General features: G+C 42.2%; 1 protein-coding gene across 1 annotated transcript; it reads right to left on the bottom strand.

The window, feature by feature from the left end:
- Positions 1 to 26855, bottom strand: LOC139772297 (uncharacterized). The gene is made up of 3 exons (XM_071705871.1): positions 25985 to 26855; positions 11348 to 12484; positions 1 to 10362 (listed from the first exon to the last, which is right to left on the bottom strand). Exons 1-3 carry the CDS (start codon positions 26085 to 26087, stop codon positions 9356 to 9358), a joined length of 2247 nt encoding a protein of 748 aa, XP_071561972.1. The 5' UTR covers positions 26088 to 26855; the 3' UTR covers positions 1 to 9355.
- Between the last annotated feature and the right edge of the window lie 105 nt (positions 26856 to 26960).

The following is a 26960-nucleotide window of genomic DNA, read 5'->3' as shown; positions in this document are numbered from 1 at the left end:
TTCTGGTATTATTTGTATATTTTATTTGTATAAAAAAGGTGAAAAAAAATGAAAAACAGAACACGCTCGGGGCATGGACGCGGGGCCGTTTCGTGACGAACAACCACACTTGTTGATTAATATAATATATACGCGCGTATGTAATATGTATACGTGTACATATATATACATATACGTGTAAATATATATACATATACGATATACTTGTATGCATATATATGTATATGTGTATTGTGTATATGTATATATATTTAACGAAGTTGGTGGACTGGGATATACACGGTAGGAACGGAGCGGGATGCTGGAAGCTGTGTCAGAGAGAAATAAGTCAGAGGAGAGCGGGAGAACGAAGGAAAGAAGAACAAAGGATATGTACGATATACACGGTGATATATCTTTGGGAACACTGTCTGTTCGAACAGAATCGGACCCGCGCGCCGCGCCGCCGAGACACTCGTCAGTCACAAAATATATGAGACGAATTGATTTCTTTCACTCTTCCCACTCCCTAAATTACTATTAGGAACCTGGTTCCGCCGTAACATTGCAGCGAAAACTCTGCGCCCAAGATCCAGCCGAATTAACTCTTCGAGCCAGAACTCGCGGTTCTGTGATTTAACATAATTTCGTAATTACTAAAGTAATGATTTGAGTCAAAAGGATTGATGATAACATGTATCGCTGTATATTGCAAACAGAAATCAAGTTAAATCGGCTGTTACAAAAGATAAACCAAAAAAGCGTTATAATTAATACTTACTCCGAAGACTTTTTGACAATTGAGTATTTCGGTAACACAGATCTCTACGTCAAACGCGAAAACTTAACTACGTAACTTAAAGATAGAAGGGCAACGAAAACAAACCAAACGGAAGGCGCTTTTAACAAAATATATTTACGTGGCGTTATAAAATATATGTTTCGAGCACGCAGAAAGCATTTAATTTCGCTGCGCACTATTCATAGTTTCCCTAATGGCTGCTGCTTAATGGCTGATATTTCCACGGAGAACATCGTTGTCTCTAAAGAGCCTCGCCGAAAACGTAACATCATTCTCAACAATTTATCGTACCGTCAAACATGAATCAAGAGGTATACCACCGGCAATATAATTAGGGAAGTTGCGCCGCGAATAAATTTGCATGCTAAACGACGAAAAACGAGGTAAGGTCGATCTTGGCGCAGTATTTCGCTGCTCGCGTATATACTTGTAAATAATGGTATATGCATCACCCCGGCGCGCGGCGTTTGGCGCGCCGCGTGATCTCTGTTTCTTTTACAATTGTGATCGGGCGAGTTTGAATGTGTATGTGTATGCGTATGTGTGTGCGTGTGCGTGCGTGTGTGTACATATATAAATCTACATAAATAAGACACGACATCTGCGTTGAAAACGTCGCCCAAGCGTCCGCCGATTTCTTTTCGATATCTTTTAAAGATTAATTAACGTTCGTTCAAATTGCACGTCATAAAAATAAACTGAACGAACAGAAATCGGAGGAAATACAAATCAAGAATTTTTAAAACAACAAAAAATAAAGTTTAATTTCAGAGATGAAAGATATCATAAAATTCGTCATCAAAAGTGCATTTCCATCAGTTCTTTTTGATTCGTTTCTCTTTTTGCAGGGAAGCAATTTTCGTATTACGGAATAAGGCAAGTTTTCGGTGTTAACGGACCTACGTGAGCACGCAACGTAACAATTTGCGGCTCGTAACTGGACATATATGGTGCACGTACAATGCTGCACGCGCTAAACGACGCCATTTAATATTTGCAAATTCGCGTGCTTCCCTCCCAACGTGTTCAACGCATCACGGCACGATCCTAAGTATACTTATGCACATCTGTGAAACGTATTGCACCTGCGTCGGCGTTCGCATTCGAGGGCTTTTCTTCCTTTTTTTTTCTTTTAAAGCTAAATTTTGAAAGCGAGATCTCATGTATACGAGGGAACGTATGCGGGCACACCCGTTTGTATTTCTTTCGCGCGCATCGCGTTGTTTTCCCGTCCGCATAAATTAACGTTCTCGGAGGTTCGTCTCTCTCCCTCTTTCTCTCTCGCCTGCAAAAAATCGACCGATTGAAAGAAATAGTCAGAAAATCGTTCTATAAAATTCAGTTTCTAATTCTCAAGGATTTAAAATTTGAGATCAAATTTAGGAGAATTTTGATTTCTTTCCCTCCTATTCTTATTATATTAACACCACTTTATATTCCGCACGAGCGACACAAAGTAATTCTTTCGAAACCGGATGCACCAACGTCACGTAGAATTAAATTTAGTAAAATTTTTCTGTCTACAATGTAAAAAAGATTTTAATTAAAAGAAAAAAAACTGGCAGGCTTATTTACCCGATACAAGAAAGCTTTACTTCTTTCTGTGAAATAAAGCGAAATAATCGAGTATGTAATGTGAAACAAAATAAAGGATAACGTATCTTAATTCTGATTAAAGGATTAAATTAATCTTTTTTAAAAGCAAAAGAGAATCGAAAAAACTTGGACTTTATTTTTAAACCCTGACTTGCAGGACAGATATATGCAGCTTTATAGAACGAGTTTCTGTCGGTTTTCTTCTAATCCATCCGCTTTTTTGCGGAGCTTCTGAAAACAAAATGAGTACGAATGATTATGTACGGAACGTCGGATGCGCCACCCTGTCGGCGGGGTACGGCCCGTTTGAGAGCACGTGCCCTGAGTCTTACGAGGGGAAAGAGAAAACAATAATTTACATATATATATATCATTAGGTAATATTATATATGTATATATAAAGCTTACACCTAATCTATGTTGAGCATTCGGTGAACGACGAGAGTGACGCAGCCTGTGATAAGCGCGTTGCCTCTTTTTCTATACGTCTCTGAAAGCATATATCCGACTATAAAAAGGAAAAACAAAAAAAGGAGAAAAAATAACCGAAAAGAAACAAGATCGCTTGTTCTGTCGTTTACGTATACGGATACACGATCGCGCGTTTACCGCGGAATTCGTCGCGAGCTGGATATCCTGGAATTTGTTCATGCATTCTATTCTTGTCGCAACACGAACGCGCAAGGAAAACTGGCCAAGTCCATTTTTTTTATGATAAAAAAGATTGGATAAGTTCTCCAGGCCCAGTTCTCACGGATTACTCGTGGACCTGCGTAAACACCTTCAAAATCCATGAAAGCTTGTTGTCAAACCAGACGTAGAATCACACTAGACTCGCGGCGTTTTTATTGCGCATCCACAAAAATGACGAATAATGAACAAAAAAGATAAACGCTGGTATCGAGGTGATAGACGAGGGCCGTTGTTGCAAAATAATAAATCGATCGACAGACACACACTGCGACGGTGATTCTCCTCCGTCTTAGCGATTCGAAGGAAGCAAGAGACGACGGAGAAAGAGAGTACGGCGTTTGCAAGGCAATCTGATATCTAACTTTGAGAAAGCTGGCTGATGTGTAATTCCGACATAGGATTAAATGAAATTAAGCGGATGTTGCATGTCGTTAGCGGTCGTTATCACAGTACATCGCCGATTCTACTTAATAAGTATGCCTTACTCTCTCTCCTCTTATCTCTCTCCGTCTCTCTCTTTCTCTCTCTGCTTCCCTCCTTTTCTCCCGTCAATCGAAATGGCACCGCGCAACCTTCCGACGTCGTCGTCCAACCATCCGAACCAGTTTCGCTCGTAGGCACGGGCAGGATGATGATTTTTCGCGGTCTGAAGCTAATAATATTTAGAAAACCGAAGCGAAAAAGAAATATATCTCGTATTTCTCTCTTTTCTCTTTTCTTTTTTTCCAAAAAATAAATAGATACTCCTACAATCTAATTCAGTGGTTTTCTCCGAACAGTCTTAAGTCGCATTTAATTTCCTCATATAAATTCATCCCTGCTCGCAACAGCTCGCCACGAAGTCCTGCGGTCTCGCGCGTATGCGGAACTTAAAGTACGAAGTAACGTCCCTGTCATTCGGCCAGAAAACAACTCTGGACCTCCCCCTCCTCTTTGCAAAGTACATCTTGCAATATGTATATAAAATATTTATATATATATATTATATATATATATATAGAGAGATAAAAAAAACACCAATCCGACATCGCTTCTTCATTCGCGACACTCGAATATACGTATTGTTATATCACACGGCGGATTTTGTGACTGCGAGATTAGAATATAATAAGCATAAGCACTAATAGTCGACTAATATCGATAGTAGCATATAAAAAAAAGAGACTTCTTGTCGGATATGAAAACAGAGTGAGAGAAGTTCGTACAGTCGATACAGTGTAATAAAAACAAAGGTAATTAAAACTCTGTGACGGTACTAAAAGAAATGCACCATACGCAATATCTCTCTCGTATAAAACTTAATAATTAATAATAATATAATAATTATTATATATATATATATATAATAGTAATAATTAATAATAATAAAATAATAATATAGTAATAATAAGATATAATGATATAATTATATCGAGTGTACTTCGTAGTAATAATAATAATATAAAGAAAACAAATATCTATTTTTATCTACACATTGTCTACAACAGTTATTTTCTTTTTTGTATTTCGCATTTTTCGGTTTACGCAATTCTCAATCGCGATGAAACCCAATTCGCTTCTCGATATATAATGTTTTGACTCGTTAGAGAGAAAAAAGATCACGTCGGGAAACGTGTGTGCGCGTGTCTCTCCCTCTTCCCCTCTTTTTTTTCCTCTAAGCTTGACCTGTTATGTTAATATGTTTACGTGTAGATGTATCTTTGTATAATCAGTTATTTTCGTTATCACGGATTCCTTTAAAGTACAATCGGCCGTGCACATGAATAAGTTCGAAATGTTGTCAACATGCTTCTTTTCCCTTTTATTGCGGTGTCTCTACTTTTTTGAGAAAAACTTCCTACCTCGCGCGCTGCTCTTTCAACATTACCGCACGGTTTGCGCGCAATGTTCCCCGCGGCGAGTTTTACCGATCGAATTGTACGAGACCGTCGTTGAGATCTCCAATTTGACATAAATTGGACCGAAGGAGAAGGGCGTACAAGAACCGGCTACTAATTACAAATTATTACAAATTACAGAAAGTTTTGAGCAAAAATTTCTGCCAAAAATTATTTTATTTTATTCATTTAATTTAAAATTTTTAATTTTTAATTTACGTTGTAAATTAGTGCTCGCGATTGTAAATTTTATCGCGAGCATTATTGCAGTGCTGCGCACTCGTTAATTAAGCTATAAGTTGTTTTCAATTTTTTCTGTATCGTAGAGAGATAAAGTATGAAAAATAGATTAACTTTAATTAATTTATGGCCAAAATGTATACGAAATAGATACGATTAAAGACTTTTAAGAAGTAAAACATTAGTTGTCCCGGGAAATAAAAATAAAAAAAAAGAAAATAATATAATTTAAAAAATGTGTTTTATGACTGCTATCTGTAAAATAGTTCCAGTTTTTATTCAGATGTCTACTTGTTTTTATAATAATGTAAATCACTGTAATATGTTATTCGTGAAAGACGAGGAACATATGCTGGACATTGACATTTATCCGATCAATAAAAATATTCTGTCTTTGATAACGAGCGAAATATGTAAATAAGACCAGATGTTTACAGCAAAAATAAATTATCGAGATAAATCTCCAATTGAGAAACGATTATAGTGCGGTCAGTGTCAAATTTATAGCAATAAAAAAATGAAAAAAATTAAACAGCTATTTTTCTTTCAATTATATTTTTGTCGACGAGAACGAACCAAAGTTCTCAAAGTTTTAGAGAGACGTATGCTGAGCTTTCGATGTCTATGCGTAAATGACTGCTGTAATTTTTAACGAATATTGAGCTTTAACGATACTTTAAATACGGTAAACGCTAAAGTTCCACACTAGTATGTAAAACAATTATTATGGCGATTAAAGAGCTCGTAGAGCAAGAAAGAAGTAGTCCATAATCTGCAAGTGTTTCTTTAAATGCGACTTCGTATTTGAAGTAGACCTCATGAATCGTGCACTTACTCCATTTTATTACTTATGATTTTCATCTCAAACTCACGTTATCGTTCACTGCGCTTGATACGACCTTACCGTTTACCGTATCCAAAATGCTATTGCAAAAAGTTTCTGCGGAACGTAAGAAGAATATTTTTGTTGCAGACGCATGTGTATATACGAAGGCATACGGATCGATGTTTCGAGTATGACCCAAGTTAAATGAGCATTAATGTCTAAGCAAGCTTGCTTGCGCTTTCCTTCTTTTTGCCGCAAGAACGATAAAGAGATATCCTAAAAAGGGCACGTAGGTAAGTGTTAAAATTATCTCAACGTTAATAATAATACTCATAAATATTACGAACGGCTACCGGAAGAGACCCCGCCATTCCCGGCGTTCAATATTTTCCTATTCGCCATCTTTTTCTTCATATTTTCGCGTTTTACGTAATGAACGAGAGAAAGGAAAGTAAAAATAATAAGAACAACAAAAACAACAGTGAACAACCACCACGATTATATCGTCGTCGTCATTTCATCCTCGCGATATATATAAGTAGATTTTCTTTCGTCATAATAATTTAATGAGTCGTTTTATTAACGCGACGCCTCACGACGCGATTCCCCCCCCCCCTCCCGCCCCTTTCCTTTTCTTTATTTTCAATATTGTATATTTGAGAGTATAATATAATTGCGGTTCCTCAATATAGTATAATATACCTTCCTAAAAATACGGTCAAATCACTGCCGCGAGCAGCAATTCCGAGGCACTACGAACAGGCCACAGAGAATATGGCCGCGCAATTATCATCTTCAGATCTCTGTGTCTCCTAATGACAAAAGACTAACTGTAGAACACCTAATACGTACGTAATCGTAATTATACTAACGCATCTCGTCGTCTAGGTTTTAGACTCATTACGTAATGTACAATAATTAGAGAGATCACACACGTCTTAATATAGAAATTTTAAAAGATTATTTTCTAATACGTCGAAGCCTTCTTCCCCCTCTCCTCTTTCATTTTTGCTCTTCATTTAAGTATTGCCACGAATTGTTTTTCTTTTTCTTTTCCTTTCCTTTTTTCGCCCTTCTTTTTCTTAAAGAGTGATGATGATAATTCTTCGAGATGTGAGCGGACCCCGTGCGAGCGCGGTCCTTCAAAGTCTTTTCTTTACTTTGAGCTACGCTATCGTCTACGCTACTTAAACGCTAACTTCTACTGTGTCTCAGCCTTCTTCCACGTTCCCTCCTCTTGTTTTTCGTGTACTCGCTTACCTAGTTTTCTTTTATCAGCACCAATCTGATTTTAAAACCGATTCAAAATATCGTCATATAGTTAGAATATAATATAACCTGTATAAATATACATTCAAATATTACTATAGTATACAAGAATCGCATCCCCCCCTCCCTTCTTCCGTTTCTCCACCTATTCGTACTATCGCGGATCATCTTCGTCGTCGTTCACGACTCGATCTACCGAAAGCTATGGCTCAGCACAGTGGGAGGATGCGTCGTTCTCGTAAATTCTACCTATAATCTCTCGTATCTTTCTCCTTTCTGGCTCGTCATATCTCCCCTCCCCCGCCTTCCCGTCCCAACCCCCTGTGTCATCTTTTCTCCTACCCTCTCACTCACGTCGTACTTTTTATTTTTTCGACTCATTCACACCCAGTCTCATTCGCACGCGCTCGCATACTTCACCTTTCTCCGTCGTTTGTTTTCCTCCTCGTTCTTCCTCCTCTTCTTCTTTTGTTTGGAGTGTGAACGGCTTTACATATTTACAGGTATTCTTCTCGTGGTCGTGTAAGCGCTCCTCTCAAGAAGCACAACATATCTTTCTCTATATATATATAATATATATATATATATATATATATATATATATATCTCGTTCTCACTCTCACTTACTCGCTCACTCACTCTTTCTTTTTCTCTTTCTCTCCCGCGAAACTTTTAAAACATAGGCAAGTTAAATATTGTATCACAATCGTTTTAGTCTGGTCGAAATCGAACATCTTCAACCCGTTTGGCGATACGTGGCATTTTGAACGGTGAGCGGTAGCGCCCCGGGCGGCGCGTGCACCTCGCATCCCGCGAGGAGAAGATAGGCGGATTCAGAGGGATTCGCGACAACTCTCTTTGTCAATCTCTTTGAATTCGCCTACGTCTCGCGGGATAAGCCCCGAACTCTCGTGCTATTCGCTTGTCCACGAAAGAAACGCGAGAAGGTACGTCGTAATCGATTAATTATAAAAAATACGTACGGAGGAATAGACGAGACTCTTCGTTGGTTACTTTACCTTGGTCTGGCTAGCGAGAAACTCGACGGTGAGCGGCGGCCGCTTTTCTGAGCTTTTCTGCGTCCCCCTCACGTCACTTGTCCTTCGTGCGAGATCGACGACTTGGAGATGTGGATCGCAGCGAGAATCGGTATTTCCGTGTGCTAGCGAATGAACTAGACTCATCGGTGTACGTCAACAATAACGAAGCATTGATTTCGGATCCTTCGAGGACCGATTTAATTTAACGAAAAGTGGAAAATAACGGACGGTCGCGAGGAAGTAATAAACGTTGCGTCGCGATCGCGTACCGTACATCATAAAATAAAGAAGAAAATGTATGTCACGAACTTATTATGAGTTGAAGTGTCATCGACTAATACCTGAGCAAGTATAATCGAATCGTCGTTTGCTACTCGGTAGCGACAATTCTAACTGGGATTGTCGTCTTTCCGCAACGTTATTCAGCAAATGTGACAGCATATTCGACGAATGTCACAGGAGAGACCCGGTCGCATATCTTCCTGCTTTTTAAACAACGCGAAAATCCAAGACACGTGTCAAACAAGTACCCGAACGATCCTCGAAATTTATATCTCTCTATTTACATCACAGCCGGTGCGCTACGATTCAGAGAGGGATAGAAAAGCGGTTATCTTTCGAAGATAATTTTATCCGACAGTCAATCAGAGACGTAGCGACCGGGTAGTGCACGTTTTCGCGATGTTTCTCGGATATTCGCGTTATGTGGTATATGCGCGACGACACCGTTCTCACCGTCGAGTTCAAGACTAGCTGGGTGTGTTCCGAGGTTCTGCTAAGCAGCGATGGAACAAGAAGAGCGAGCGAGTTGTGTGAAACGACGAAAATAAAGGAGACTCTAGTAAATGCACAATGATAAATGTCACGGGTAGTGTTGCTGGATCGGCTGCTGGCCGCATCGAGACGCGGCGGCGGCGGCGACGGCGATGGCGTTCGACGTTGCGTCGGCTTCCAACGCGGCGGGACCGAAACAGCGCTGAAACCTCAGCGCGGGGATTCCTGCTTGCTAGTAGGCGGCAGGATGGACGGTTAGTCACTGCGGCGGCAGACCGGTCGGTGGCTTGAACTCGCCGGTTACGGACACGCCATTCGTCTGGGCGCCAGGGAATTGCGCGGTGGAGACCGGCGGCTGATGGTTGAACGCGGGCGCGTAGCACTGCGGAAAGTAGAGCTCCGGCTTGACGACCGTCGGCGTGAGGCCGCGCGGCACGGGTACCGGACCCAAGCCCGCGGGCGTACCGGGCGGCTTCGTGTCACCGCTCGAGTTCCGGCGCACTTTGGCCGCGTGCGGGTTCATGTGGTTGTCGATGTGCTTCTTCACCTCGGGTTCGGTGGCGAAGCGCCGCCTGCAGTTGGGCATCGGACAACAGAACGGCCGGTCGCCCTGGTGAGTGCGCGTGTGCTGGTCCAGGATCGCCTTTTGACGGAAATCCTTGCCGCACTGCTGGCACTTGTAAGGCTTCTCACCGGTGTGGATACGCAGATGCTGATTGAGGATCGTGCGCTGGCGGAAGTTACGTCCACAGTACACGCAGCCGTACGGCTTCTCGTTCGTGTGGATGCGCAGATGCTGCGTAAGGTGGGACTGTTGTCGGAACCGCTTGCCGCACTCCGGGCAAGGATACGGCCGTGACTCGATGTGTATGCATCCGTGTTGCAGCAGCGTGGACTTCTGCTTGAACTCTTTTTGACAGATCGGACAACGCACGTACAACGGCATGCCAGCCGAGCGGCCGTGCTGTATCACATCGGGTAGACAGCTTTTCGTGCCACCCTGCTGCTTGATGTACTGCAAGGCACCGAAGCTGCCCGAACCACCCGCGCCAAAGACCGCGTGATTGCCGCCCTTTGGGTCTTTGAAATATGCCGGATACTGGATGGAGTTGGCGTCCGGCGCCGGACTGAACGCGCCCGACTGCGTGTCCGTGTCGCCGAATGTCGACGCCACCTCCTCCTTACCCTCTTCGGGAGGAAAGGGAACATCCTGTGGCCAGAGGGTCGGCGTCATTCCGTTCTTGAAGATGAGGTGCGGGCTTACGTCTGTAACAAGAGAACGGTCCACGGTTCATCGGCGGTATTCCACGGCGGACGGGTAAGAGGAAACGTTAGTAGCCCGGATTACGGTTTAATGATACAGGACAAAATCTATCTACGTGTAAATTGTAGCGCGAGTGAAGCGCGACCTCAAAAACATTGGCTCAAGTTCAGTGAGAACATAAACACCCAGACAACACAAACATCCGAGAAAGCTTAAGTTTAATCAGGTATTCTGATTCGTTCGACGGCGTTTACATGTCTTTTGGACTTTTGTGCTGTTTGGGAAATTATTATGACCCAATTTATTGTGGTCCCCATTGAAAGTTATTAGCATTAGTAAGTAAATGCGGGAAGAAATGCTAGAGAAAGTAGTTATCCGTGATAGGCCGATGTTCACTTTAACGGAGGGACACGCGAGGAACTAGAGTTATTAGAGGGCAGTCGGGTTAGATGGATGCCAAGTCGGATCGCATAGAATGGGGACGGGGGCTGCTCTATCTCACAGCTCACCAGCGCTGTCGCGTCCAGCTCAACCGTTCTTACCCGCCGGTTGGCCTTAGCTTCAACGAGGCCGATGGTACCGGTACTTGTCTCTGGTAAGACGTCGTTAGTTCTGGAAGGTTTTGAAGCAAAAAACGCGTTCCGGCAAGCTGGTGTGGGATATAGATGATATAGACCAGTGGTGAATTTACCCCCATTATTTCAAGACACATCATCTTGTCAATTTATAATTCTTTGCTATTTCTCGAGCCGCAAATCCGCCACTGGTGCAGACAGGTGAGAATCGAGATGAATCGTTAGTATGCGGGTTATTGTACCGCCGGCGGTAATGAACGTGATGATTATAATGACGATGATGACAATGATGCCGATGGTGACGGTGGCGACGGTGGTTTCGATAGTAATGAGTGAAAACCGGTGGGTGGGTCAGTGTTTGGTTGTGGTGGACGCCCTCTGGGGAGTCTGGGAGGCAGAGAGAAATGCTCGCCTTGGTGTGTGCGGACGTGCTGATTCAGGATCGCCTTCTGACGGAAGTGTTTTCCGCACTCCGGACATTGGTATGGCTTCTCACCCGAGTGGATGCGCAGATGCTGGTTGAGGATGGCACGCTGCCGGAACGTACGTTCGCAGTATACACAAGCGTACGGCTTCTCGTTAGCATGTATGCGCAGATGCTGCGTGAGATGGGATTGTTGACGGAACCGCTTGCCGCACTCTGGACACCCGTACGGCCGGCTGTCTGTGTGAATCCGCTCGTGCTGCAGCAGAGTCGACTTCTGCTTAAAGTCTTTGCCGCAGGTCAAGCACTTGAACAGACGTAGATCGCTGTTGCCGGCCTTGGACGATTTGCCGCTCTGCTGCACGATGTCAGGCAGCCCGGTCGCCATATTCGGCGCGCCCGGACTCGCGTACTGATGCGCGTCCAGACCGGGCCCGCCGTCGCCTTGTCCGAGAGACGTCAGCATTACTCCAGGTTGCTTGAGATAGTGCAGCGCGGAGAAGCCGCCGGGCGTGAGCATATGTGGCGGCACGGACGGTGAGGGGTGCGGCCGGGCCTCTTTAAAATAATGCTGCGGATATTGCTGCAGCTCTCCGGCCCCGGGAAAGCAGTCGCTGCGATCCACCTCTGCGTGAGGAGTCAATTGTTGTTGCGGCGAGTGATCTTGCTGTTGCGTTTGTTGTTGTTGCTGAGATTGTTGTTGAACTTGCTGTTGCTGCTGCTGCTGCTGCTGCTGCTGTTGTTGTTGTTGCTGCTGCTGCTGCTGTTGCTGGACCTGCTGCTGCGTTTGTTGTTGCTGTTGTTGCTGCTGCTGCTGGGACGTGGCTTGACTCGATTGTATGTCATCGTCCGGCGAAGTCAAGGATTGAGGCTCGGGAGGCGCCGAGGGATATGGTGAGGGCACGGGCGAGGCTAACGAGGGCGGAGGACCGCTTTCACCGCCCTCGACTGGAGGTCCACAGGCCTGCTGTGGGCTTCCCGACGAGGTGGAACCCTGTTGCTGCTGCTGCTGTTGTTGCTGCTGCGGGTACAGTCCACCGTCCTGGAGAGATCCCGGCCCCGGGCCCCACTGACCCTGGGGTCTCTCCATGTTATCTTTGTACAATACGTAGGGCGCGCCAGTATCTGCAAGTAAACAATGCAGAAGAGGGTTCGCAATTAGGCGGGTGCTGACAGCGCGTTATTGTGTAAAAAAAGAAATATGAAATACTCGTTTTATTTTCCATTTGCATACAATAAAACGTTTTATTTTATCGGTAACGATCATTACGTTTATCGTCTCGAGTTTCAGTTTTAGTCTCAATTTTCAATTTGTTTTTTTCTAGTATAAATATCGTATGAATAGACAGTTAGTATTCGTAAAATAAGGCTAAATTTTGCAAGCACATTCTTTGGCCAATTTTGGTTACGAATAACGTTATTCGAAATTGGGCCACGAGTCATAGATGTTTGCATCTTTAGAATCTTCGATTCTAGAATACGCGCTCTAGAATATCAGATCAGACCACGTTCCTAGTCACGCATGAACAGACACGTCCGGTTCACGCTTCACAAGTTCAATAGCAGTTATGCAGGTCAAATCTATGAATTGCGTATCGCGTTGATAATTTGTAAGGTGCTAAAGGTACAGATGCAACACAAAACCACGTGGCTTAATTCGTTGGATTCCTGAATCCTTGAAGAATTCTGTCCTTGGACGCTATAGTCCTTGGACGCCTGAGACGGAACTTCTTATAATCATATCGCGCATTCGCTTTAATCCGTTCATTTTTTATACTTATTAATTTTTTAAATATGTGAGTAACAAAGGCGGATGCGATTACAATTATCCGAAAATAAGAGGCAAACGCAAAGGAAGGTAATCATATCGCGCCAAGTTTTTAATTAAACTTTGCCACGTTACTTAAGACGCTTATTTAAGACATGTGTCTCGCCCAATCAGTATTATCGCGCGCAATTACGTTGCGAGGAATAAGACGGCTTAGGTCGTTTTACGATTACGGAATTTATGTTACGTAATATCGCGAGGCATTCCTCCTCTTATCGGATTAATTACATCAACCTTCGTTTTCTTTTATTTGCCACTTCGAATTTGTCACTCAATCTGCATTTTTCGCGACCTGCTTAAATTTTTGCGTTTGCTTTGTTGGATGACTCATCTGATGCAATATTGTTTCTTTGTGAAAAGTATTCCAATGAAAGTTTTATCGCCTAGATACGCAACAAGTCACGATCTACGAGATTCGCAATTTATATCAATCAAAACTGCACACAAAAATATTTCATAACTTATTTTCTTCGAAAAATTGATTAACAGTAGGACAAATGCTAATTCGCTAGAGATGGAAAAATATAAAAACGAAAAACTTAAACGAATGTGTAAAGAAAAACGTGAAGTAGATCGAAACGTTGTGTGATGTGTAGTGGTTAATGTCATATGACAGATAACGATAAGACTTGGAAATACTTGTTAACAAAGTTCACCGATATATAAATTTATGTCAGAGAAAAAAATCATATCGCAATTCAACATATATGTGCTTGTGTACAACCTGTGTGCGCATCACAAGCACATGACTTTGGGGGAGGCCTAGGTCCGACTCGGACTGTTGCGCCATTGAAATAAAATGAAAAAAAAAAATATATATATATACGTATATGTACATACTGATCATTTGCACGTGAATCGTATTTATAGTTAATCGTTTTTATTATGTCGTATTTACTCGTTACATAACCGTTATTTGTTAAGATAATACTATGTGCATCGGGTATGTCGAGATTAGTTTTATTGCAATTCCAAGTTTATCTCATCATATAATTGCATTTAACTATTTCGAGAATCTCCGGTGCGATAACATTGTAATATCCCGTTATCGCGGTTAAGAGAAAAGCAACTGGTCGAAAAGTGGCGCTAATATGATATTCGCGGTTTGAAGAATATCGTTATTATCATTGATATAATTCTCGTAACGTTTCGCGAATTCCACAACTTTTTAAATTAGCGTGTACTGCACGTAGTTCAATCTTGGTTTGCAAAACACCGCTTTCTGTTTCTTTAATCAAATATGTGTTATACAATGAGGAAAACCGAAAGGCTTTTCAATATATCTCAATAGCGGGAAATAGCCCAAGCAATTGTATCATTATAGAAGCATTAATCATATATTGTCGTAAATATTTACGCAACATCTGCGGTTTGACTCTTATTTGCCATCTCTTTCTTCTTTTACAATTAACGTATATTATACAATCCACCCTTGTATTAGAAAAATTACATCCATTAATCTGCTCTAAAGTCAGCTTATTTCGAGAAATTCGTCAAAAGTTATGCTAGCAAGGTGACGTTACGTCTCATTAAACTCAATCTCCGTCCGGCAACACTTAATTACATCCAGAATCCCGGAGCAATCGTCCAAATTTCCTTCGCACCCGGGAAGTCATTAGCTATATCGTATAAAAAGAAGTCTCAGATAGAAGTTTTTGTAAGCCGCAAGTGCACTTTACGAAAACTGACAGTTAAGATTAAAACACCAAAGCCACTAAAAGTTTAATTAATAGAGTAAAATAAAGATATTTTCGTTTGCCCTAAAATTTTATTTCTATGAGAAATTAGAAAAAATCGTGATTGAGATAAATCTTTTTAAAGAATTAAGTACTACAATAATTACAATGTCAATAATAATCAAACGCACGATAATAATAAAAAATAATTACTATTATAATAATAACTTATTCGGCCAATTATTCAAACACAGAAGGTTAATATTTACAAAGTCTAAAAAAAAGAAACAAAGATAAAAATTAGTTTGCTCTCCATCGCGAGAATCTTTCCTGTTGTCGCGTTATTCAAGAAGCATTCTTAATGCTAAATTGCATTAAAGAAATGTCCAGATTGTTCTTTCGATTTCCCTTGCATTCGCGTGGATAAACATTGGCAAGCGTTGATACGAACTCCAAGTTTTGCTGCAATCCGACCGAGCTTTAATGAGAGACGCGATCCACTTATAACTTTACCAACTTAGCAATCGTAAGATCTCGGAGTTGATTTTGATGCGCGTTATGTTTCACAAATCACATAAAGACAAGCGGCTACTGTTCATTTGAAAGAAATACTGTCGAGAGTCACTCTTGAAAGTCACACTTACAAATGGATATATCAGTGGAGAGTGTTACGGTGGAGAGTTGTTCTCTTACTTTTATTCTCTTGTTCTCTTTACTTACTACGAGTTGTTCTCGAACGAACACAAAGCTTAAGATCTCAATAGCATAAATACTTAAACGTAAATGATCGCTTACATTTATACGGTCATAGATAAAAAAAAATCAGACAAGCAAGTATGATTAAAAAATGTGTATTTGTGTATTGTGTATCAATTTTTAATTATTATAATAACGAAAAATTAGCTCCACATCAAGCAATAAATTCTGTCGCTAGAGTTAAAATTTGCATTAAAATTCGATAAGAATAGCCAGCGAGTGAAAATGAGATAGTACTTGTTCGACAGTGTTGCATTAATACACAGGTTAGAACGGGGACCACGTACATCGAGGAATCCCTGCTGAATGACGTTTTGTTCGTTCGGACCGGTTTATCACTCAAGTTCTTATAGAGTGAGTAAGTCCGAGCACCGCACATTATTTCAATAACTTACGAATAATTCCTGATAGATTCCCCGCGTAAAAAATAAATCACTCAAATTAAAATTTGTTAATCCGTTCAACACGTCATTCAAAAAACATTCATATAACAGATAGAAATACTTCTGCTTGTAAAAATCTTCAATACGTGTTATATGTCGCGCATTAGTCAATATTTCTCGTGATATCGATATCTCATTTCAAGTTAGAGTAAGGACACCAACAGACACTTGGATAGACTAGCAACACTTGTGTCAACAAAAATCGGAAAAAATCTTGGTAGAAATTATACGAGCTTACCAATGAAGAAAGAGAAAATAAAGACGCATAGTTGTTAAGACGACATATAAGAAAACTAGAGAAATAGAAAAAAAATTGTATAGCACATGCAAGATATAGGGGATAATACATATTAGGCTCCGAGATATATGACCGACGAAAGAAGCAAAAAACCGATAAGAACCAGATATTACCTACGACTGGTTCTTATTACCATTCCTTTTCCTTTCAGTAATATTTTGAAAAGTAGAGTCTTTGACAAAATTGACGTCGAGCTCCTCTTGATCGAAAAAAATATCTAGACCGATCAATAATTGAAAATATCGGTAATGCTTAGCGAAATGAGGTACGAAAACTCGTCGTAAAAACGTAAAATTCTTCATCTATTGCATGGTATGGTACTTGGTGGAATGGTATTTCGTGTTTGAGAAAAGTCGCCAATGCTGATATCATTGATTTTTCGGTAACAAGCATGGGATTGCACTCCGTCGGGCGTCTTTACGATTTGTTTTGGCTGCGAGAAACGCATAAAGCGAAGCTCGGGAGGACCGTAGCGCATCGGTAGTAGGAGGCGAGAAAGAGGAGCAAGGGAAGAGAGATGGCTCGTGGCTGCACATGCGCGCTTTTTTCGTCGGGGCCAGCATTTTTAAAGATTTTTCCTGCCGCGGCGGCTCGTAGATTTAAGTCGCCGGGTCGATCCCGTCGATTCCCGAGTGGTGGGAATCGCGCTTTATTCCAAGCAAACAATCGAAAAACTTGCACCGCGACACAGGCTTCAAAACCGGTATAATTTCGATGAGGTCAATCTCCTATACTGGAAACAAAAATGTGAAATGCGTCAGCCCTCACATCAATCGTCGCGACGCTATTATCGCGAATAAACATAGAGCTTATTTTTCTTCTCTCACATTAAAATTTAGAATGAGTTTTTGCTTCATTTAAGTATACGTCGATAAAATGTTCGGTAAACTACGTCGAGGAAGAAGAAAAGATTGAGAGTCGTACTTTTGACGAGTCTGGACGACTCAACTTTTGCGTCGCGTCGTAAATTTAAAATTAATGATAATTAGAGTTAATGATCACTGGATTTGTAATGACCACAAGAGGAAATAAAACTGGCGATCAAGCCGATTATTTTTACGCGGATTGCACTGGCTTCCGGCCCGTCTTAACGGTGTCGTAAATTAGGTAAAAAAAAAGAAAAGTAAGAAAGAAAAACTCGACCTCCTCTGCTTCGTACTGACAAAATCGCGAAATAACTAGAGTGTCTTTGATCGAAAGTGCGGATTTAATTGAACAGGTGAAAGCGACTTTGTGGGCTCAAAGTGAAGGCGCAGTCTGCACGATATGCGTACAATAAAAGAAAATATCGAAGGAGAAAACCCGATACATAGTATTAGATCGACAAGTTTTACACTGGCTGACAGAAGCCCGCGACACACTTTGTAGATAAATCCGCAAATAAAACAAAGTATGCCTTGCGTAAAAATTCACGTTTCCTGCACTTCGAATTGCTGGGACTCTTGGGTTTTCGGTTTCTCGAATTGTTTTCGTGCTCCTTGGGATTTTCAGATTTTTGACATATTTATATAAAACCAAAAATAAAACTCTACGGATATACAATCAAATTAAAGTAAATATAAAGACAACAAAGAGCCAGCGCCGGTAATGAAACGAAAGTAATATTATACAGTAGGTACATCTCTTGAAAATACAATTACAAACAAATATTTTGCTCTTAGGTTTAGACCTTCCTCAGGGTAAAAAACTAACTAAACGCAGTCATAATGATCATAGTAAGTGGTCATCGCGCGATTGATAAAAACAAATATCGACACTATAACGCAAAAGTGACTGCTGCCTTATAAGAGAAAAGTCAGAATAAATGACTAGCAAGATTAATCAATAAAAAGTTCTTAAAACGAATATGAAACTATAAAATCCTTTGGCATTAGTACTCGGCATTAGTGCGCTCTATATATCGAACAGAGAAAATTTTGCAGACTAAACTCGTCTTATCTAATAAGCGAAAAGTATATACAGATACGTATTATGAAGCATTGTAAAAAGAAACAAATAATATTATAAATAAAAACATAAAAACAAGGACAACATCATATATGTGAAAGTCTCAGTAATTGATAAATACTCTTTGCTGAGATCTAATGTATCCTCTTGTAGCTTGATAGCGTTAATTTGACGTTTTATACGAAACATTTCAGAAATACTGCGTTTTATGTAAGATTTCTTTCTATCCAAAATTTTAATATTGTTCCAATCAAATTTATGTATTTTTAAGAGATGTAATACCTTAAGAGATGTACTGTATAATATTACTTTCGTTTCTCACCATCGGTGCTGGCTCTTATTTGCCTTTATATGTACTTAAATTTTGACATATTGTTTTCGTAGCGCAAATAAACACGTGCGTATCGTTCTTCGTATCATTTCCTGTTCGTTCGATGCCTAGTATTATGATATTATACAAGTGTCTTGCATATTATACGTATCTCTCACATTACATAACATATTACATATCGGTAAAATTCTCGGAGGACAGCACGATAAATCACGACACTATTTTAAATAAAGTGGCTTTATTCGTTAATTTATGGATTCCGCGCAAACGAAAGAACGGCCGATAGTTGTGGTCACGGGCGAGATTCGCGAATGTAATATTCGCGGCATAACGCCATCGTTTTCCTTGCGTTCTTGCAGAAAAGAAGAGACGGCGCGCCGCGCCGCAGCGGCAATGTGCACTTCGCGTGGGAGTTGCGTATAAATTACGAGAGAGCTGGTTTTTGCCTCGTCGCGATATCTTATTGATTGGCTGTTCTAAGCACTTCGACTTGGCAGTTGGACGCCCGATCTATTAGACGCGGTGCTGAATCACGAAAATATCACTGGGGGCAACGCGACTTATACTCTTCCAGTAGGTAATACGTCAATTCTTACCAGCCGATTTTTATACGTAAGATTTTTACGTGTGAGATTCCCAAAATAATTCTCTATGTTTTGCATCATGCAACTTTCACATTTGAAGGACTTGCCTTATAATATCCATACGCTGAGATATAAGTTAAGAATTAAACATGCGAGAGAGACGGGGGACTCGAGTATTCATTTGCGAACATCGGCCGCTATTTATCGAATGTCAGAGGAGAGGAAATACCTGCGGCCCATATTCCTATCGAACCGTTCAAGGGACCTCCCTCGCGCGGCGGTCGTATGTGGGGGTGGCAAAAAACGAAACGGGCGCAACAAAAACATAACTTTCCGCGATGGCGCTCCGAAGAGTGCTCCAGAAACGAGTGGTCCTTTCCTAGTGTTCCATTGGCGTTATTCAGCTCGTCAGATCGAATGTTTGTTTTCAGAAAAATAGACAGAAACGAAATACGCCCGCTGTTAGCTCGAGAGTGTAGTGCACGCATTGACGAAGTCGAAACGTCGGATATATTTTTTTTCTTTCGCTATTGTTACCGCGATATTTTTGACGGATGCTCGAATGCACTCGCGGAGGATATTATTTCTGCCTTATAAAACAATTCGTGCGTTCACGTCCAAGACCATCGCGGATTTGCGCAAATATCGCGAAACGCGCGTGAAACCGACGCGACGTGTCCTGTCGCGCCTCGCAGTGAGTAGTTAATAATCGAATCTGATAACGATCCAATTAAAAACATTTCGCGTTCGGATATATTTATTACTCTATTTAGTTTCGTTGTGCTGCGATATTAATTGCTTAAGTGGAAAAGTTGTAAAACAGCGCGTGATGATACGAAACGTTGTGTTGTGACTCGAACTCGCTGCAATTTTTTACACATTAATGCATAATTTATCAAGTTTGGATAGCCGAGATAAAATATACGAATTGATTTCATTCACTACATTTATCTATTTATTTGTTTAATTCGATATGTTGACACGAAGCGCTGCGACATTAATTATTTGAGTAAAGTATTTCATCGAAATAATATCTCGAGCAGTATCAGACGATGCGAATAATTAAATATGATTTCATTTTTTTCACAAGTGGACCACTGATGCATAATTTATAAAGCCGACGCGGGCGACAGAATATAAACACTCATAATCATTGTAGATCCATTCACAGATTCGCCAGCCAATTTCATCGGTCACATATATCATTCAGACGGAAAGTTTTTTAACATAATTACAGACTAAATATTGTAATTTGCTGCCATTTGCTGTCACGTTGTGCCATTAATATGTAATTTACGAAGACAAAGTAGACAGCAAAACGAACGCATCTATAATTATTGCATATCCGTGAATTAAATCAGGTCGATCGCGGATTTTCTACATGCGAGTTCGCTCGTTTGCATTAATTCTTATATTACGAATGATACGGAGCAATGATCGCTCTTTTATCGCCAGGAGTCAAACGATAAACTCGTCGACGCGTTTATTTTCCGAATGCGCGCGCGACGTCGGCGCTTCCCCTCTCCTTCCCTTCCGCTCTCCTTCCCTGATTCTCTCTCTCTCTCTCTCTCTCTCTCTCTCTCTCTCTCTCTCTCTCTCTCGCTCTCTCTCCTCACTATTCAATAAAAATGACTCATACTCGTCGAAGCGATTCGTACTACGAAGCATCTTCAACAGACAATTACAATCTTTGTACAATGCATTTCTTGTATCATACGATATTTCACGGTATCTCACATTACATGTTACGATTAGGAATCCCGATGCACTTAAGAAAAAGAATACTGTCGACCCTGTCGACACACTTTGCGTGTATCAAAGCATCTTTGTAGATCGAATCTTCTATCGTATCGCGCGACACATATTTCAATGCTGCATCTTACGATTTTATCACATTACGTCATAATTATCTCGCGACGCGATGAATGTACCTGGCGGAAAGAAGGGAACTTTTGACGAAAAAAAAAGAACAATTATAAGATTAATATTTTCAGCAATTTCTATTAGTAATCGTAGTAATGTCGACCGCCTTCGAGAATTCAAGTCAAGGTTGAATCTCTCGGCATCTAACTCCCAGCTAAAACGTGACTTTGGCTTACGCGGACGCGCACAAATATTTACGAGCTTTACAACTTGCACTTTATGTAAAACCCGTTCGAGAGAAATCGTATGAGGCATTATGTCGTCGTAACTGCGTATAATGCTAGACTTGGCGGGATTACACTTGACACGTTCAAAGTGACAATATCCATCTATAATGATACGTTATTTCCAAAGAAAACAATGACAAGAGAACATGAATTCTAAAAATATCTCGCTTCTTCAAAACACCTGCACTTGAATGGTCGAACATCTGATACGCGTAAGATGAGCTTTAAATATGCGTTTACGTAATAATAATGAGAATAATCACAGCCGCACTTAGAGTACTCCGCGCCACTCTTTGATGACTGTTTTACGAGTTATTTAATTGTGGAAGTACACTGATTTTCTCGACATAAACCACGCTGCGTAAACGCCGCGGAATATAACGATAGTTTGCGATTACGATCGTTCGCTTTAACGTACAGAAGTATATCGCGCGATTAAGATATTCACGCGATCGTTAAGACAATATAACAATTATTATCGGCGCGGCGTGGTGAACACACACACGTATCGCGATTTATATTTACACACCGCGGGGACTTACTCCCCGCATTAACGTGATTTATTTATGTTGAACGTTATTATCGATCTAGTGCCTCAATCCCTCATTTCTAATTGCATCGCATCGTTTTCACTGTCGGTATAAAATACTCATGTTCCCGAGAAGAAACTTTGAATTATATTTCAAATATATTAGCAGATCTGGATTATTACCTATACCTATATACTGCTAATTTCATATTATAAATTAAGAAAGTTTTTACATGCGCCAATTGCTGAAAATGCATAAGGTCGATTTGACGCATGCAGTCCAACACGTACTAAATTTTCAACCAGCATTCTTATCAAAGTAGCATATCTAAATAGGCAATCCGTCTCTTTCCAGCAATGCGCGCTAAGTCTATATTTCCCCGTCACAAATATAATCGCGCCAGAGTTTCTCGCCATGTTTGAAATCGTCGCCGCGGCGCGGCGGCTACGTCCTTCGGACAGGGTGTGTTTACGAAAGCGATTTATCGAGTGGAATTCACGGAAATCAGATTAACCTTTCGCGACCCGATGCGGTATTTTTCAGATTGACGCTAAACGGTTTTCTCTCAACAATTAAATCTTTACCTTCGCGGCTACGTAACAAAAAACGGCAAATACGTAAGATAAACATTCAAGTTGCACCTACGCGACCGGAGTAAGATTTCGGCCGGAAAAGATTCAGTTCCATTCGTCGCGCGGCAATTCAGACTAGCGCGGTTGTTTCCGTCATCGACCTTCCTCCGTTGTCATTCGCCCTCGGCTGGAGTCTGGAGCCTGGAGCCCGCTGCCGCAGGCCGCGCGGGACGCACTCACTCACGATTGCCGGCGTTGTATTTCTCGGTCACAAAGAACACGATCACGAGAGTCCTCGGCCGACGACGCTCACCTTGACCAGGCTGCGCGCCTCGATCGGTGTGGAGTCGCGCCGCAGCGAGACCGTGCGATCGGTCCCAACGGGTTTTCATTGTCGATCCGCTCCAAATAAATCTCCAAATACGTCTCTTATCGATACGTTTTGGTAAAAGCGTCACGCGTGATTTTCACATCTTCCGAAAAGGAAGAACGAGTTGTGATTGCAGTTTGTTTCGCATTAAGTGCGCTTGGGAACCGATTTTTGACGAGACCGAAACATCGAGACAAATCACGTGTAATATTCGCGGTAAACTGCGCGATAGGAAAAATCTTCAATGATAAAAGTAGACGACAGGACACTTTCTTTTTATAAGTGAAATTTGAACGAAAGTTTTAATTCAGGGATTAGTACTTCGAAGAAATTTAAAGTTGAATATTAAAAAGTTAGTAGGATAGTCGCGGCATCGTATCGAATTCCCGCTGAGAAAAAGTCAATTCCGGGGCTGGTCGATGAATCCGGTGAGTAACGAAAGGTACGGAGAGTCCGGCGCGCGTCGTACGTTATCTTACCGCTGAATTACTCCGCCATGAATCGAAGAACGAAACGACAATCGGATTATTTCCCTTCAGATTGATTTCAATGCGGATCCGTGAGAAAGTTATAGCGCAGACCGTCGGAGGTGGTCGGAGGGTAGCTTGAAAACTTATCGCTTCACGCGTTTCGTCACTTCGCTCGCCGCGATAATTCGGGGACCGATTAAATGACCCAAACGACGCGATAGATATTACATGATTGTGCCTTGCGTATCATCACGTAACTCTCTTCTTTCCCTCCCTGTGCCTTCTTCTCACTCGAGAGAAAAGGAACGGTTTATATAAACTGCAATGCTCTCGTCATAAAAATTTGATTGCAATTTGTACGTTGCTTCGAAACAAATGGTCAGATCAAGCAAATGGTCCGTATTGCGTTAATAACAATTACCGGAACGTTTAATTATCGAAAAGTGCAGCTCGCAGTCATGTCGGTAACAAATTAATTTAATTTTATATATTTCGGATAATTAAAAGGATAATTAAAAGATACGGATCAATAATAAGCGACGATCAATGTATAGCTATCGTTACCGCAAACGATGTTGTGTAAATGTAAATAATTAATATAACCATAAATGCTGACACGATGATACGGGATACCTAATGCTATTACAGTTTAATTGCGAAGCTCTTTTTGTCTTATTTATTATTTATCATATATTGTATCAAATCTTTCAAAAGATTTCTCGCTATTATGTACATGCTCAATGTTATATTAAAATATATTGTATAAATACGTCTGAATAATTTTCAGCATTCAACATGCCGATGCACTCTTCAAGAACTTTTTGCGCTTTTCTTATCTACAAATATTTAATTACTGATGCATACCTGTGCAATAAACTACACCTCTAACAATACTGTGTTTCATCCTTCTTTAAATCACCCGCGTATTCGTTGGCATATTTAATCATCAACTTCCGTCTAATTTATATTGCAATGATCACAATTACATGTGTGAGAGGAAAATTGCACTCAATCTACGATTATTTTTCTCTGTCTCTCGGTCTGTATTTGTGTGGTTTTCCTTTTTAAAATTATTCTACCATTAGAGCGCGATACGCGTTCGGCTAAATTTATTAAGTGATTTATGCAATCAACGCTGCCACTTTCTTTGCATTTCCTCCATATCGATATCCGTAACGAGAATGTTTTGGTCCAGAGCATTAATTAAATTCTCTGTCTTTCATAGTACCGTGTTCCATAATAAAGAGATTTAATCATTCAAGATCCAATTTTATGATTAGTTCCTGAGCGCGAAGCAAACTATCATAACAGAATTATTTAATAATTACTAGTCTCGCGTTTATCTCAAATTGGTTTCTGATTTTTACGATTTTTTTATTACCCTCCACAGGATCTCGGATTATCGAATACGATTGTCTTGCCGCGCGTTTTCTCGCTTAACATTCCATCCGATTCATAGCTTTTGCTACATCATTTTGCCCGATGCCGGTGCTCACGAGAGGGATTTGTAGTATAGTAAGTACGTCTCTCTTTCTCCCTCTTTTTCCCCCTTACACGCTTACGCTTGTTTTCGCCTCATGCAGTAGCTACGGACACGCGACTTTTCCCTCTCTGTCTGTCATTGCGCAAGGAGTTTCATGTACTAGACGTTGGCCGACGGATAGCAATACTCTCTTATCCCCCTTGATACTTCTGGGTCACCCTATGCACCTCGTTCTTCTCTCTCTCTCTCTCTCTCGTTTTTCGCTTTCTCCCTCTCTTCCCTTTCGGTCTCCCAACATTAAACACGTCTCGTTCAATCGAGCTTCGAGTTCGACCGCAGACATACACGAGTTTCGCACGGGACACGTGTCTAACTAGCGTTGTTAATCGCAGTCAGAAGAACACTTCTACCACAAGCAGTCGTCGACACGTTATAGTTCGCTCCTGTAACTGTCCCGGTATGCATACGTGCACACGCGAGCATGTAGGAGGCAGGGGAGGGGACGAGATGAGTGAGAGAGATAGAAAGAGAGAAAGAAAAAGGGTATTCGGATGAAATATACGGAGAGAAGAGCAGAGATTGAAACCGAAGCAGTTTTAATGAATTTTATTTCTCCAGATCGTTGCAGCGATATTTCGCTATCACGTGACTATTGTCGCGCACAAAGGTAGAAATAAAAAGTGTCGCGTTTATCCACGTCACCATCGGATGAGTGAGATCATCGAAATTACTCCGGAGTTCGAATAGGTCTTCGGGGAGGCGGAGAGACGGACGGCGCGGCGTCGAACGCGCGAGAGGAAAATGAGAAGGGATGTCGGCGGGAAAATTCGAAACCGCGAGTATACGGTGCGGCGCACGCGATGACGTCGCGTTTTGCCGAAACGTGGACGCACAGGTGGCTACCGGCTACCGGCGTCTGTCGCAGACATGAGGGATAAAGTTCGCGGGTGGGCAACGGACGAGACGAGCGAGGGAGAGGAGGGTGGATGCCGCTAGAACACGATACAAAGCCGGACGCGCGCTATCCGCGCTCGCCGGCGAATCCGTCGTCGCGGATCGTCGTCGCGGATGCGTGCCGGCTGCACTTTTTACCAAGATACGCATCTGCGCGTTGCTGCGTATGTGTACATGTTTACGTGTGTGTGGCACGTGTATACGCGTGGCATACGTGTGCGTATGGTACTTACCGGAATTGTAATATTCCTTAAAGTAGCGTGTCGCCGCACGCTGGACGATCGAATAATACAAGTTCACGTACGACGTCGACTGGTTCTGCGCCGAGAGCGCCATTTACACTGTATTATCTCCGCGCGCGGGTCACCGTGTATGCATATAAATATGTAATATGATGCGCGTGTATGTTTCACGCGCGCGTACGCGGATCACGACGCGCGTGTGGCGTGATATAGTAAACCGCGGCACGGCAACGTGCGAGCGCGCGGCGCGGCGTGGCGCGGCGCCCGGTCTCGTCGGCTTGCTTCTGCCCTTGCTACGTCTGTCGCGCGGCGACGATCCGTCCTCCGCCTCCTCTTCCTCCTGCTCCGACGCCTTTTTTTCTTCTTTCTTCTGCTGCCGTTCCTGATGTTTCGCCTCCTGCTTTATCTCCTCCTTGCCGTCCTTCTCGTCCTCGTCCTCGTCCTCGTCCTCGCCGTCCTCGTCGTCGTCGTCGTCGTCGTCGTCGTCGTCGTCGTCGTCGGCAGTTTCCTCCTCTAGATCCGCGACCGTGAAACTTTTCTTATCGTTGGCGCGCCGTCCTACGTGCGTTCTTGTACGGCCTTCAGACAGCAGCGAGACGGTCTCGCATGCCGGGAAACGGCCCGCGACTTTAATCCTCGCCACACTCGCTTTCGGGTTACCCGCGCCGGCAGACACAATCTCGGTAGACTCGGCCTGAGCCCCCCCGAGTAACTCGCCAAGACCGAGACACTGGCGAGCGCTCTGCGGTGTTGCCACGCTTCCGTCGTCGCGGTGCACGCGCGACCAGAGTGGGGGATTTCTGGACTGGTTCGGGTTTGGGATGGTAGAGAACATCGGGTGAGGACGCGAGAGCGGAGAAGGTGCCGTGGAACGAGTCGCGGTGGGGTGGTGGTGGCGGCGTCGGCGGTGGTAGCGGCGACGGCAGCGGCGGCGGCGGCGGCAGCGACGGCTGCAGGGGCGAATGCA

Source organism: Temnothorax nylanderi, unplaced genomic scaffold (assembly GCF_030848795.1).
Source record: "Temnothorax nylanderi isolate EJ_2023f unplaced genomic scaffold, tnyl_v1.0 TNYL_tig0048_pilon, whole genome shotgun sequence".
Lineage (NCBI taxonomy): Eukaryota > Metazoa > Arthropoda > Insecta > Hymenoptera > Formicidae > Temnothorax > Temnothorax nylanderi.
Note: the sequence above shows the minus strand (reverse complement) of the source record. Positions and strands in the feature narration are given on the sequence as shown.

Coding starts and splice junctions, on each gene's coding strand:
- LOC139772297 (XM_071705871.1), bottom strand. CDS start 26,087: ATGGCGCTCTCGGCGCAGAACCAGTCGACGTCGTACGTGAACTTGTAT. Junction 12,485..25,984: donor TAAGGAATATTACAATTCCG/GTAAGTACCATA, acceptor GTTTACTTGCAG/ATACTGGCGCGCCCTACGTA. Junction 10,363..11,347: donor GCACGTCCGCACACACCAAG/GCGAGCATTTCT, acceptor CTCTTGTTACAG/ACGTAAGCCCGCACCTCATC.